Source organism: Pteronotus mesoamericanus, unplaced genomic scaffold, assembly GCF_021234165.1.
Source record: "Pteronotus mesoamericanus isolate MK-2021 breed Mesoamerican mustached bat unplaced genomic scaffold, CSHL_Meso_final contig_2, whole genome shotgun sequence".
Taxonomy (NCBI): Eukaryota; Metazoa; Chordata; class Mammalia; order Chiroptera; family Mormoopidae; genus Pteronotus; species Pteronotus mesoamericanus.
The window spans coordinates 8972798-8986459 of NW_026555084.1; the positions used below are offsets into that span (position 1 = coordinate 8972798).

Here is a 13662-nt window from a genome sequence, read left to right on the forward strand (position 1 = left end):
GGTAATATTGGAGAAAGCTCTTATTTTTAGAAAAGGAAGGCTAGAGTATTTAGGGCTGCCATGTGTTGTCTGTAACTTACTCTGAAATAGCTTAACAAATCACACACAGATCAAGCAGATATTCAAAACTTTAACAATCTTTGAATCTAGGTGTTTAGTATACGCGTGATGATTGCAATATTTTTTAACTTCCTCTGCATATTTGAAACACTTCCAAATGAAAATTTGGGTAAATAAAAAATGTTTTGGAAAAAATCTGAAATATCCAAACCATGCAAAACCTGGTTTGTTTCTATGTTGTTTTTTTTTTTTTTTTGCCTCTCCTATAGACTCAGATATAAATTAGACCCAGAAATGGTAGAAGAAGATACATTTATTTAACTATTGAACCAATATAAGTTCTATTGCTTTTCTAATTTTCCAGAAATGTTCTAAAATTGGTTGTGATGATGGTTGCACAACTCTGTAAATATACTAAAAACTACTGAATTGTGCATTTTAAAATAGATTTATTGTGTGGTATGTGGATTATATCTCAAAAAGAGTGAATCTCCGTTTACTCATGTTGACTAAGAAAACTGGTCACACAACACATAAGGACATTTTGGTTAATGACAAACTGCATATATCACTGCCCTTGTAATGTCACAGCAAAATGTATTACTACACTTGTCTACAGCATTCAGTACAGTAACATGCTGTACAGGCTTGTAACCTAGGAGCAATAGGCTATATACCATGTAGTAGTGTAGTAGGCCATATCATCTACATTTATGTGTATGCACTCCACGAGGTTCATACAACCAAATTGCCTAACAATGCGTTTTTCAGAATGTATCCTGTCGTAAGCCACTCATGACTGTAGTTTTCCTCTTAGAACTGCCTTTCAAAATCAAACCTTGGGGGTTGCTAGATTAAATGAGATTTTACATATCATTTAGACTTTTCTATTCAAGAAAATTTACTATTTTTGAGTTGGATAGAGAAAACCTCAATGTGCCCAGAAAATATTAGGAACTAATAAAATGCATGAATAAAGGAATATGCCTTCTCCATTCCCTGTATTTCCAATGTTTGCTAGCCAAGATCTTTGGGTTTTGGCCCCATTTCATGAAATCTGTTACATGAGATCTTATTTCTGGATCTAGAAGGTAGTAACTGTCCACCAGTTATCTGAAGATTTGCAACAACGGACGATTTCTGTGTGATTATTAGCAATAGTCAGTTTTATAAGGAATTCATAAAATAGCTTTTTGGAATATCAAGAGCTAATACGTATCTTCCAAACTTTGTGCTGACTTCCTCCTCAATGTTGAATACATTTAGTGAACAGGAAGATAACCTTTAGAATCCTGAATGGTTTGCCATTCTATAGTTATAAACATGCCACTCCTTTCTAGCACCCGAAGCTAATTCCGTTTATGACCAATCTGTGACATTTGGGTATTTCCTTAAACTTGGTTCCAGGTACTTACCATAAATTTTGCTCCTGACCTTTCCTGGTTTGGGTGCCTCTAGAAAGTACTTTACACTGCGATTGCTCTCTTTCTTTTGAACAGTCCTCTCTAGTACCTCATGTCTGTTTCTTCTTTTTTGTTTGATTTGGTTACCTGCTCCTGGCAATGTGCAGCTTTCCCAAAACTGGATCTGCAGCAATGTAATAGCAGTAAACCCTTTTATTACCAGAGTAATTTTCTTTACTTGTTTTGAACTTCAGCATTTACAGGCAGCTGCTATGAAATTCAAAAGGTGAAAAAAGACATGTGGTTTTTTTCCTTTTAGAAGCCCAGAGTCCTTACAGTAAGGGTTGCAGGGCTTTGAAGCCATTTTTTTTCCTCTTTAAAAAAGGAAAGATGAGAGTTAAGGTAGGCCCTTCCTTCATTTAAACAAAACACACCAATTGGGTAACAAAATTAAGGTAATGTTTTCCAGATTTTGCAATTCACACTAGAAGTATACATAAAAACAATTATAATTTAGCATTATGTAGATTTTGACTTTTTTGTATGTTTGTGGCTTTTTGTTTTCTTGAATGAGTCAGAAATAAAGTTGTTAAAACTGGGAGGAAACCAAGGGATGAGTCCTTGCTATCTTGGGCAGTTTCCTATTCCAGTCATTAGTCATGTGGTCTCTGTAATTTCTTACTAGGCTATATTAAGAGACTCATAAAATGCCCCCCCCCTGGAATGTAGCAAGCTTAATGATTATTCTAAAGTACTCTAAGGCACCAGGATGCAAGGTGCCCATGGTTATGAATACAAGTCCCAGAAATTTTAAAAACTTGATTTCCATAGAAAGCATACTAATGGAAGTTATTCTGAATTTGATTGACTGATATCTCCAGTAATTACATTTTTTAAATGCAGAACCTTTACACGTTTAGCAAGGTGCAAAGGTTGCTCAGAATTGGGTGGGGGGGGAGGTATCATTCAAAGTGCAGAGGTCAGAGACTTGAATTTCCAAGGCCCCCAACATAGGAATTTAGATTGAAGTACATTAATTTCTCGTGTAACATGCAGAAATTAAGGCTTCCAAATTTCAGGATGATCCAGTATAGTTGCAACATTTTACCTCCGGGCGTGTATCTTCTATGTAATAGGCACTGACAACATCAAAGGCTATACTGGTCGCTAGTAGCAACCGGCTCTCCAGGAACTAACCAAAGAAAATGCAGGGAACAGTGTAGAGTGGGTTTTTTTTTTTGTTTTTTTGGAGGGTGGTGGGCGGGGGTGCGGGGATTTGTCGAAGGTCTTGGTGAGGCAGTGCAGTAGAAAAACAGGGTTAACAGTCCTGCCAAGGCCAGGAAGATTAGCGACATCTTTGATCCGTTCTGTGCTCACACAACGTGTTTCAAGGTTTGTATTGTGGGGAAGTGGGGCACAGGTCCTGCTCTAAAAGTTGTGTTGACATTTAAATTAGGACAGTAATGTTGGTCAGTTCTAGAGACTCGGCAGAACTTTGACCTTGGGAAGGGGGTGTGTGTACTCTGATCTGTTCTGAACTTTCGACCAAAAGACAAGACAAACAAAATACGATTTAATTTCATACTACACTAACATTCTTTGATCAAGTTTTTAAAATTAAGGGGTCGCAATTTTTCAATTAAGGACGCTCAGTTAACAGTTTCAATTCATTTCTTCATTCATCCACTCACTTATTAAACAGAGGTTTGTTGAACTCCTGTTCTGCCCTAGTCATGGGGTTGACAGTCTAGTCCAATCACTGAGGGAGTTAAAAAACATTCTAGCATCATTGCTACTGCGGTTGCAATGGGTGAGGATCAGCCCCTTCAATTCTCCCACGTGGTCCCGGCAGGTGAGTGTGGGTGTGAGCGCGCGAGGCTCTTGATGTTTGGGCAGTGTGACAGCGCACGTGTCAGAATGGCGCGTGTCACAGTGCGCGGGCAGGTGTCGGCGTGGTATGCGTTTCCACAGCCCCCAGAACCTAGCCGTGTGGGCGGCGGGAGGCGCGTGTCCCCCACCCGTGTACCGGCGGCAGCGCTTTAACCACCAGACCCTTGCGATTGTGAGTGAGAGCGCGCGCGGGCGCGCGCGGGCGGTAGGCGGGGGAGGGGCGCGCCGCGCGCAGGCGCAGACCACTGGAGCCGGGCTGCGGCCGCTGCATAGTGCTGGGCGGCGGGAGGAGCGAGCACTGGAGCCATGGCCGCCGCTGATTGCTGAGGGGCTCGGACCGCGAGCGCATGCTGCCGCGGACGATGGTGACCGCACGGGTCGGACCGTTGCCGCCGCCGCTGCCGCCGCCTCCCAAAACTCAGCAACCAAGGCCCGGCGCGGAGGAGCCGCCGCTGTGAGCCCTGCCGTCCCGGCTGGTGCCCGCCGCCGCCGCAGCCCGAGAAGAACGGGAGGGCTGTCGAGAGAGCCGGGGAGTTGCGGAGCCCGCCAGCCCGCCGGCGGCACCCCGCCTCGCGGGCAGGGAGGCCGCAGCCCGAGGTGACCGAACCTTACGCCTCGGCTGGCCCCTTCCCATCCCAGCGCCCTCCGTCCACCGCTCGCATCCGCCCTCCCTCTTTCTCCCTTCCCCCATCCCGTCGCCGCGCCTTCCTCGTCTCTCCCTGCGCCCCTTCCCCCATTCACTTCCCTCTCCTTCCAGCTTCAGCGGCTTCCACGTCCCCTCTTGACCGGTAGCGCCCCCGCCCTCCCAACTGCCAGCCCCTCCCGCGGCCCTAAGGGCCCCTCATCGGCGCTCTCCGACCCTGCCGCCCCTCCCGGAGCCCGCTCCTCCAGCTCTCGGGCCCGGGCGGCCGCCCCCTACTTCCCCATCTCCCCACCCTCCTGGAGCTATCCCTCACCTCCCCCGGCATTCCTGAGTTGCCCTCGTGCTGTGCTTTCCCCCGTCGCCTCCCTAGCATCCCATTTCGAACCCTTTTATACGCCGCTTCCTAAGCTGCCCCTTTCCAGTTCCTTTGCTCTTGTTCCTACTTCCAACTTTCCCTCTTTTGCGTCTTTGTCCACTTTGCTCCCAAGCTTCCCTCCCTCTTTCCTCTCGCCTTACCCTTCTTTGGTATACTCAGCCCCCAAACTCAGTCTCCCCCTTTCTTGCGGCTTGAGGTTTTTGGGGGTTGCAGAAAGGCCTGCCAAGCCATTCTTCGAATGGGGACCCATTTGCTCTGCATCCCATTTGTCCTTTTCTTTTACAGAAGAGATCTCATCCCTTCCTTTTTGTCCCTGTCGCTTCCTCTCTCGCCTGCCATTCCTTTACATCCCCCTGCAGTTCTGCTTTCCCCTCCCACGGATCCCCAGACCCATGCCTTGCCTTAAGAAATGAGACCCTGCCTGTTCGGGGATAACTTCGCCAGCCTCTTTCTTTGGAAGCTTTCAGGTGTGGGGCGCGGCGGAGCCGGCACCCTTGGCAAGACAGGAGAGCTCCCTGGCACGGGCCTCTCCTGGCAGAGTTTTTGTGAACGTAATCCCCTACCCGGCGGCGGCGGCGGCGGCGGCCCCGCTATTGCCGCGCTGCTGCCTGCTTTGCAGCTAGCTCAGTTGGGGTTACTATAGTTCAAACGCGCCTGTGAGCCGCAGGCGTGGGGGCGGGGGAGGAGGTACGGCGGCGGAGGAAGGGGGCTTTGCAGTGCGAAGGCATCAAAGATTAATGGGTGGCTTTGCATCTCAGTCTACAGTAAACAGGAAACTAGAGTGAAAGGAAAGGAGAGTACTGTGTCTTTTTATTTTTTAAAATACGGAGTGTGCAGTTCTGAATCTTGAATCATGCCCAAAGGATGAGCTGTCGGCGCTGCAGTCGTGCCCCAAGCTGAGCGCTGAATGGCAGATGTAGCAGTTTTTATTTCCACTGCTTCTTAAGTTGAAAGATGGCTCTTCTCTTCAGAGTGGACTCTGTATCTTTGCCGTTTTGGAGATGACGAGAAACTACTGGACTGCTAGTAGTTTATTTGGAAATCAGGTACATGCAAAGTTAGCTAGCAATGAGTGGGAGTTGGGGAGGACCAGCTATATTTAAAACATGTGCCAATGCTTATGTAAGAGGTGCGTTCTCCTCCAGGGTATCAGTTTTTGGCTGAGTTTACTTACGATTTTAGGCTCTAGCTTTATCCTTTTACATTTTTTTAGAGCTTACCATCCTAAAATAGAAACATTTAGACAATCTGTCAGTTTTAAGATTGGTTTTAGCTGAGGGTAGAATTTTTTTTTAAGTGGATGTGACAAAGGAGATTGATGAATGATAGTTTGTTTTTCTTCTTTTGATGGAAAAAGATGTAGAAACTTTCAGCCTTAAATTACCTATTGTACTGAATAACTAAGTTGGTCATATGGCATTCTTATTTTTGCTTTGTCTTTTTAAAAGGGAATTTAGGAGACATAAATACTTTTCAGTTTTTGATCACATTATAGATCCAAATAAAGATCACATTCTTTTCCATTTCTATTTATTTACCATAATTCTTAAACTAAGATGAGCCATGACTTTAAAATTTTATGTTTTTTATATTGTTCATGATAACTTGTTTGCTTTCTTCATATTTGGAACCAGTGCACTGTTTTCAGGAAAGTGTAGAATCAGTCTTCCTGTGTTTCTTAACCCACAAATATGAATGGTGAACCACGAAACGTTATACTTGTACAGACATTACTGTGTTTGTACATAGCAATTACTGCTTCCAAGCCTGAGAAAGTCATTTAATGAAATCACCGTGGTCCTGTTTTTTTTTTTGTTTTTTGTTTTTTGTTTTTGGTAAGCATTTGTTGGACCTTTTTTGCCATTATTGGACAGAGACTTTTTTGGTTGGTTGGTTGAAGAGCTGTTTTACTGCCTAAAGCATGTTTAAATTTGAGCCACATTTAGTTTATGTTACTTGCTGAGGCATTGTGTTGGAGTATTATTTTTCCAGTATTTTTCATAGTTCAAGGAGGAAATGTTAAAATATTGCATTAAAAACTAAATATATGTAACTGAACTGGGCAGGAGGTAGCTTATATGCTTGGCCTTAGGAGTGTCAAGCCTTTAAATTGCCTTTAGCTCTCCTTATTTTTGAGGATTATTTGGTATTGTTTTTATTTTAAGAGAATTTTGAGCTCACTCTGACTTAGGATATGCTCATTAGATCTATCCGATAAATCTAAGGAAGAAGATAAATTAGGCTAAAACCAGACAAAATAGAGATCATAGAGGTATAATAATCTCTTTACTCCAGGAGAGAAGGCTCCATTTTTACTGCATACTTGTAATACAGTGATTTGGCAGATGTGAGTGATTTCAGGTATCTGCAAACAAGATAAATATTTCAACATTTTGCTTAGGTGTTGGTTTAGTATGTGGTGCTAGAGTGTAGTGTGTGGCATTTATTTGTGCTGGTCACCACCCTATCATGTGGCATTCCTGCTTTATAAAGATTCAACATTGGTAAGTTTTAAGGGAAATCTTTTTCTTGTTTCCTTCTACATCTTTTGTGGGTAATATTTTAGATTTGGTTTTCCATGGATTAATCTTGTTTCCTCCACATCCAGGTACATGGTCAGCTTGCCAGTTGCTTGCTAAAATATTCACATAAAAAAATAAACATTTAGTAAGCAATAGGTTTGTCCTTACATGGACATATTTCATTCTATAGGTCCTTCTAAATTTAGGTCCTTAATTGAGACGCTTGAGAATTGAGTTTTACTATGTGGAGTTTAGGGATCTGCCGTTTCAGATATTCTTCTGTATCAAGAGCTTGAGGGGTCCAAGATTTTGTTGTTGTATTTGTGAGACAGGAATAGAGGTAATTAAGAGGAAAATGTACCATTGTGTTAGTGGCATTCTTTTGTATTAGAGATGATTCTCTGTAAGAATGAGGGAGATTTTTTCCCCCAGCAGTTCAGGTAATTTCTAATGCAGGATTGGTTACTTGTTTAAACAAGTTTTTTTCCTTTCTTTCCTCCTTTAAGAGGTACAGTGAATGATGAAAGTAGACACATTTAAAAATAACAAAACATTAAAAACAGGAAGGCTCCAAATCAGATGAAGTAAATATGGACCACAAGTATTAACTCAGTAATATTCCCTGTTTTTTGTTGTTGATTACAAAAGGATTAGTAACTTATTTTGGATTTTAGAGTACAGAAAAATAGTTAAACTCCCAAGAGTACATTGAGTTACCAGTTTAACCACCAGAATAAGCTTTTACTTCCTCAAGTCATGTAGAAGGCACAAGCACATAAGTGCGTCTCCGTACCTCCCCAGATAACACATGGGCATTCTAAAACATTTGGCAAACAGGAAAAGGTAGAAAGAAGGGAATACAAATTGCCACAGCCCCACTGTTGGAAGAATGTTAATGTGACCATTTTGTTATACTTCTTCCCAGGCTTCCCCCTACCCCTTAAAATATGAGCTCTGAGAAATTAGGTTCCGGAATGATGTAATTTGCAATAAATGTTGATTAGAAATTTTATTTTTCAATGTATTTTCCTCCCTTAGGACACAGCTATTTGATTTTGATTCTCTCACAATATTTTTTTCTTATGTAGGAAAATTACTAAAGCAGTCTTGTTCATTTAAATTAATTAGAATTACAGTATTTATAAAATGTTAATTTTGTGTTATTGAAAAGATATATATATATAACATGGTGGGCAATAGGAACAATAATATGGTTAGCAACAATCAGGGAAATTAATCTGTTTTTCAGTGCTTGAAAAACACAATAATGGTGTGCCAAGTTGAACTGCCCCTTTTTTAAAAAACAATCTGAGCTAGCAAACGATGAAAATTAGAGGGTAAAATGGGAATACTGACAAATATTTAACCATAGCATAGAAGTCTGTCACTATAATTTTCTTTAGAAATAAATGTTTTCATTTGTCCTGTAATGCCTGAAATTATTGCCAAAGCTAGAAATGTGGTTAGCTTTCTCAGCAAAATTCTTAAAAGGATATTGTCAGAGCCAACAATCCAGAATTATCTTTACTCTTAAAATTGTTCTTCACCCACTTTTGTTTGCCCTATTCTCTTTCTTGCAATTCCTTGGCTTAATTTGCAGCTCAGGCATCTCTATATTCTAGTACTTATCAACAGCTCAGTAAAGACAGGCTGCAGATTCACAGTGCCTGACTTCTTTCATGTGCCAGCAAGTCTGTGTATATCATGGGAAGAATTTGAATTATTTTCCTACCTTGATGGGAATTTCAGGCTAAGGGTTTAATTTTCATGATTCAGAAACATGAATTTCTTTACATTCATGAAAGAAACAATATTGCAAATAGTGGTTTCTTTACATTTACATGTTACCAGCTCTCTGGATTTTCTTTATATTGTAAATTTAGTACTTCAGTTTTGATTGTAAGTGAAAAGTAGAAGGATAAACAATGAGATGCTGCAAATTACATCTGCAATTATCACATTTTTATTGACTAGCTTAGGTTTTTTGAAATATAATAAATACTTAATGTTTGCCCTGTTTTTAAAGAGTTACATAAACCTCAGATAATTTTGTGACAGTGAGTCTTTCAAGTTAATTGGATAAAAAGCTACTGTATTCTTTTAGGGTATTCTGTTGCTTAATGCCTAGGTTTGGAGTTGGGGGCTTTTCAGAGATAAGTTTTGAGACTTGAACATATAATCAGAATCTTAAGATTAGGCAGGACTGAGAGAGCCCATGTGAAAACACAATACAAAGCTTATTTTATAACTATCCAGAAGTAGTAGATGTGGCTAAGAAGTTTTATACATTGTAACACAGTTTTTATATAGAATGTGAAAACCCATTAGATTCATAAGAAGATATCTGAAAACTGTTGGAGGTGACTAGTTTTTTATATCTTGTGTTTCCTGAATTTCAGGTCTGTTCCAAGGAAAAACATGGCTGCAAAGGAGAAACTGGAGGCGGTGTTAAATGTGGCCCTGAGGGTGCCAAGCATCATGCTGTTGGATGTCCTGTACAGATGGGATGTCAGCTCCTTCTTCCAGCAGATCCAAAGAAGTAGCCTCAGTAACAACCCTCTTTTCCAGTATAAGTATTTGGCTCTTAATATGCATTATGTAGGTACGTACTTACATCAGCTTTTCTCCTCTTTTAGTGAGCCATGATGAATGTTTATGAATCTTGTTACAGTTTTACCATTGCATATGGATTATTGGGGATAGAGGAAAACAGACAGTGTGCATTTATTTTACTGGATGAAATTAGAAGGAAGAAAGAAACATTTTCAATTTTAATATGATAAAATATAAATAAAGAGAAATACCTTTCCAGACACTGAGCTTGTTCTAAAACGACATCGTTTTGGGTTTTGTTAGTAATTCAGAATGTTAGCTTCTTAAAATGCAATATTTTTCATTGTTCCAAAATCACATCAGTTGAAAATAAAGCATTCATTTCAGTTAAATGAAATGTGGGAAATGACATTGTAATATTTTCTTTAAAAATACTCCTTGAAATATGATTGATATGATTTGCAGTTAGTGGTAAAAGTAATGTAGAGAGGTTAAAGAAATTGAAGTCAAGAAATGTAGGCAGGAGTCCAGACCGCTGAGGCTCAGAGGGTTGAGCCCTGGCCTGCGAACTAAAAGGTCACAGTTTGATTCCTGGTCAAGGCACATGCTTGGGTTGCGGACCAGGTCTCTGGTTGGGGGTGTGCAAGAGGCAGCTGATCAATGTTTTGCTCCCTATTTCCCTCCCTTCCTCTTGCTCTAAAAAAGAAAAAAGAAAGGGGGTGGAGGGAGGAAGGGAGGGAGAAAGAGAGAAAGAAAGAAATGAAAGAAATGAAAGAAAGAACATTAAAATTAATCCACAATAAAAGTCACGATCCTTAATTTTTTGAGTTTACATGTAATGACAGCAACAATATATTTTATTTAACATTGCTATTGCATAACTCAAGACATGGTTTGAAATATATACTATAGTGGCTTTATTAATATTTTTATTAGAATCGCCCATTAAGAAGTGTATCTTTTATAAAATTGTGAAGGGTTGTCCTTTCTCTGTGAGATTTATTTATCTACATAGAAGGACTTCTTGGGTTCCAAAGCTTGGTGCTGAGAACCCCTTACAGCACTAAGATTGTACGTCCTTGCTGTAAGAGGTAAGGTCTAGTAGAAAAGATAGTACGTACTGAAAGCAGAACATCTGAGTGCAATAAACTCATCTCTCTCAGGTGGCACTACCTTGAGAAAGTCTGTGAAATGAGAAGTTTTTAATGCTGTGAAACACTATAATTCTCAGCCCATTATTAAAGGCTTTGTATGTTAGTCAATTTATGGAAAATAATTCCAGTCTGTTGTAGAAGAACAATTGAGTACTTGGCTTAGACGTTTAGCTTAAATCAGCAAAGTAATTTATACTGTGGTTTAAAAAGTATGCTTCTCGTATATACTATTTCTGAATATATTGAGATACCTATTATAGAAAGAGCTGCCTAAAAGCAGAAACATTAATTTAAAAATTGAACGTGTTCTAGTACAGTTGCCATTCATGCTTGCTGACATAACTTTGTGAACTTAACTCAGCCTCCTTAAATACACTTAGTATTAATACATGCGATGGTAGAGTAAATGTAGGGATCATAACTTTGTGAACTTAACTCACTCTCCTTAAATACACTTAGAATTAATACATGCTATGGTAGAATAAACTTAGTGATTACCTGAGTAGATAATTTCAGCTTGAATAGTTTTTTTGGTTGGAAAAACCTCTCTGTCAAAAGTGTTTATATAATGTTCTTGACTACAGAATTTCATCCTTAAACACATTTAAAAAATTCTTATTTTTTAAATTGGTAATTATTTATGTTCAGAAATCAAGCATACAAAGGATACAGTGAAAAGTATCTTCTGTATCTGTTCCTCATGCATTAAGTTCCCACTCTGAGCCCCCAAAATGCAGCTATTTTTATTTCCTTGTGTATAATTCTAGAGACATTATTATAGATATGTAAATAAGCATAAAGATATGTTGATATATAAGTGTAAATATGTAAGTTTAAATGTATGTATTTCCCTTTTTTGTACAGGTAACATGATACTATCTTGAATCTTTTGTTTATTTTAACTTAATGATATATCATAGAGCCATACCTACTGCTTTTAGATACTTATGAAATAAAGTTTTCTATTCTATTCTGCCAAATTGTTGAGGCCTCACTCTCCCCAATGCTGTATATAGTGGCATAGTGTTCTTAGATGGTTATACCATAGTTTATTGAGCTAATCAGTCCATTAGTGGACATTTCAGATAGCTCCTGTGTTCTATTTTATTAAGTATTGTACTAAATAATTTGGTATAGCCATAATTTCATCCGGTGCAAATATAGCCTTGGGATAAATTTCTGAATTTCTAAAGTGAAATTGCTGGATTACAGAGTATATACATTTGTAACATTGAGTGATACCGCCCTTTAGAGTTTGACTGTTTGGTATCTCCACAAACAGTGGTTGAGAACGCTTGCAGTCTTACCTTCTTTTCAAAACAGTGCTATATTTAGCTATTTCAGTAGGTGGAAAACAGGTGTTTTTTTTAAAATGTAGTTTTAATTTGTATTTCTCTTATGAGTGAGAGTTAATTTATTCACATTTAAGAAAAATGTGTATCTCCTCTTGGGTGAGTTGTCAGTTAATGTCCTTTGTCCACTTTTTCTATGGGATTGTTGGCCTTTTCTTACCAGTTTGTGGAAGTTTGTGGTATACATTAGGGAAATTTGCCCTATGAAATTATTCTTCCAGTTTCAGTTCTCTTGATTGTACTTGATTTTTTTTTGACACGCAGAATTTGTTTTTAATGTGGTTGAATTTATTGTTTCTTTTATAGCTTTAGGATTTTAAATCAGTTAGAAAAGCCTTTCCTATTCTTGAGTTTATAAAGAATTCTATCATGTTTTATTGTAGAATTTTTGTGGTAGAAATTTCACTGTAGAAATTTTTATTTTTTACAGTGAAATTTTCACTTTATTTGGAATTTATGTGCATATATATGTGTTAGAGGTATATATATTTTTTTCAGGTAACTGGTAGTGTCCATGTGTTTTTTAAGTAGTTTAATTAAACTTTTCTTGACTAAATATTATATACTAAATTATATATATAAAATACATGTTCTGTACTGCATACGAACATACTATATTATCACATATATTTTGTTGCACTTCTGAACTTTTTCTTGTCCTTTTAGTTTGTCTACCTTATTGAGGATTTAGATTATATTTACTCTCAATTTAATAGAGTTAGTTCCTTCACTGTTTTTTATTTCTCCCTCTAACTTTTTCTGTTTTTAGTTTTCTATATGACCTTTAGAATGATCTAATCTTTGTAGGTCAAATGATTTGTTTATAACACTCTCATTTTTGCATAAGTATTCATAATCTCTCAAAAATCTTCTTGGGTAACATATGTTGTTGTTATCACAGTTATTTTTCCACTGGAATATAAGGGGGGGGGGGTGTGGGTTAGCCATAGGGTTTTTTTGTTTTCTGACCTAACCTAAATGGATACCTAAAGGATTTGAGAATCATTAGTTCAGTCTAGATTCCTTATTGTTACACACAAAGCTTTATGTTGAGGCTTTAGCCACCAGTTCCATCAGCACCATCTCCTAATACCCTCCCAATATTCTTTCTAGACGACGAAATTCCAGTCTCAAAGTGCAGTATTCGTCATTGCAGAATTTACTGTCTTCTGAAAATATCCTTTGTTTTTATTGTTTTCATTCCTGTTATTCTCTTTTCCTAGAATGTTTTTCTATTCCTTAACCTGGTATAAAGATCCATTCACACTTTGAGGTCCAGATCGAACTTAATCAACCACAGCCCTTTTTTTAATGTTTGCTTATTACAGCACCAGTATTATGCTTTTGTCCATGTTTATACTTTCACTAGACTGTGAATACTTTATTCTTCTTTGGATCTTCCAGGTCTAGGAATACATATGGATCATGCTTTACATGTAATAATGTTGGTTGAGTGACTAGATGATTGAAAGAATGAATTAAATGAATATGTTCAATCTAGAGGATTTGGCAGCTGATTTTACAGTATATACAGGAGAAGCGAAAGATATACCTGCAGAGGAAATTGATAGTTCATTAAAAAACAGGAGATGTTTCTTGTAATAGACTGATTAGAAAAATTCTTGAGCCATAAACACTAAAAAGGCTTGCTAAAATAATAAACATCCTTTAAATACCTCTAAAGTCCTTTGAGATAGGGATTAACAAAA

At 38.6% G+C, this 13662-nt stretch overlaps 1 protein-coding gene across 4 annotated transcripts in view; it reads left to right on the forward strand.

Annotated features, from left to right (window-relative positions):
* The first annotated feature begins 3649 nt into the window (after positions 1–3649).
* The window catches only part of RNF145 (ring finger protein 145), a 50861-nt gene continuing 40848 nt past the window's right edge, over positions 3650–13662 (forward strand). Inside the window, exons 1-2 of one of the 4 annotated variants that reach the window (XM_054568107.1) lie at positions 3650–3950; positions 9294–9496. In XM_054568107.1, coding sequence (XP_054424082.1) covers positions 9313–9496 — 184 coding nt within the window. In that variant the 5' untranslated portion in view covers positions 3650–3950; positions 9294–9312. Of the gene's footprint in view, positions 3951–5284; positions 5451–6819; positions 6877–9293; positions 9497–13662 lie in introns of those variants that run through there. The other 3 variants (XM_054568108.1, XM_054568110.1, XM_054568106.1) reach the window with 3 other exon arrangements.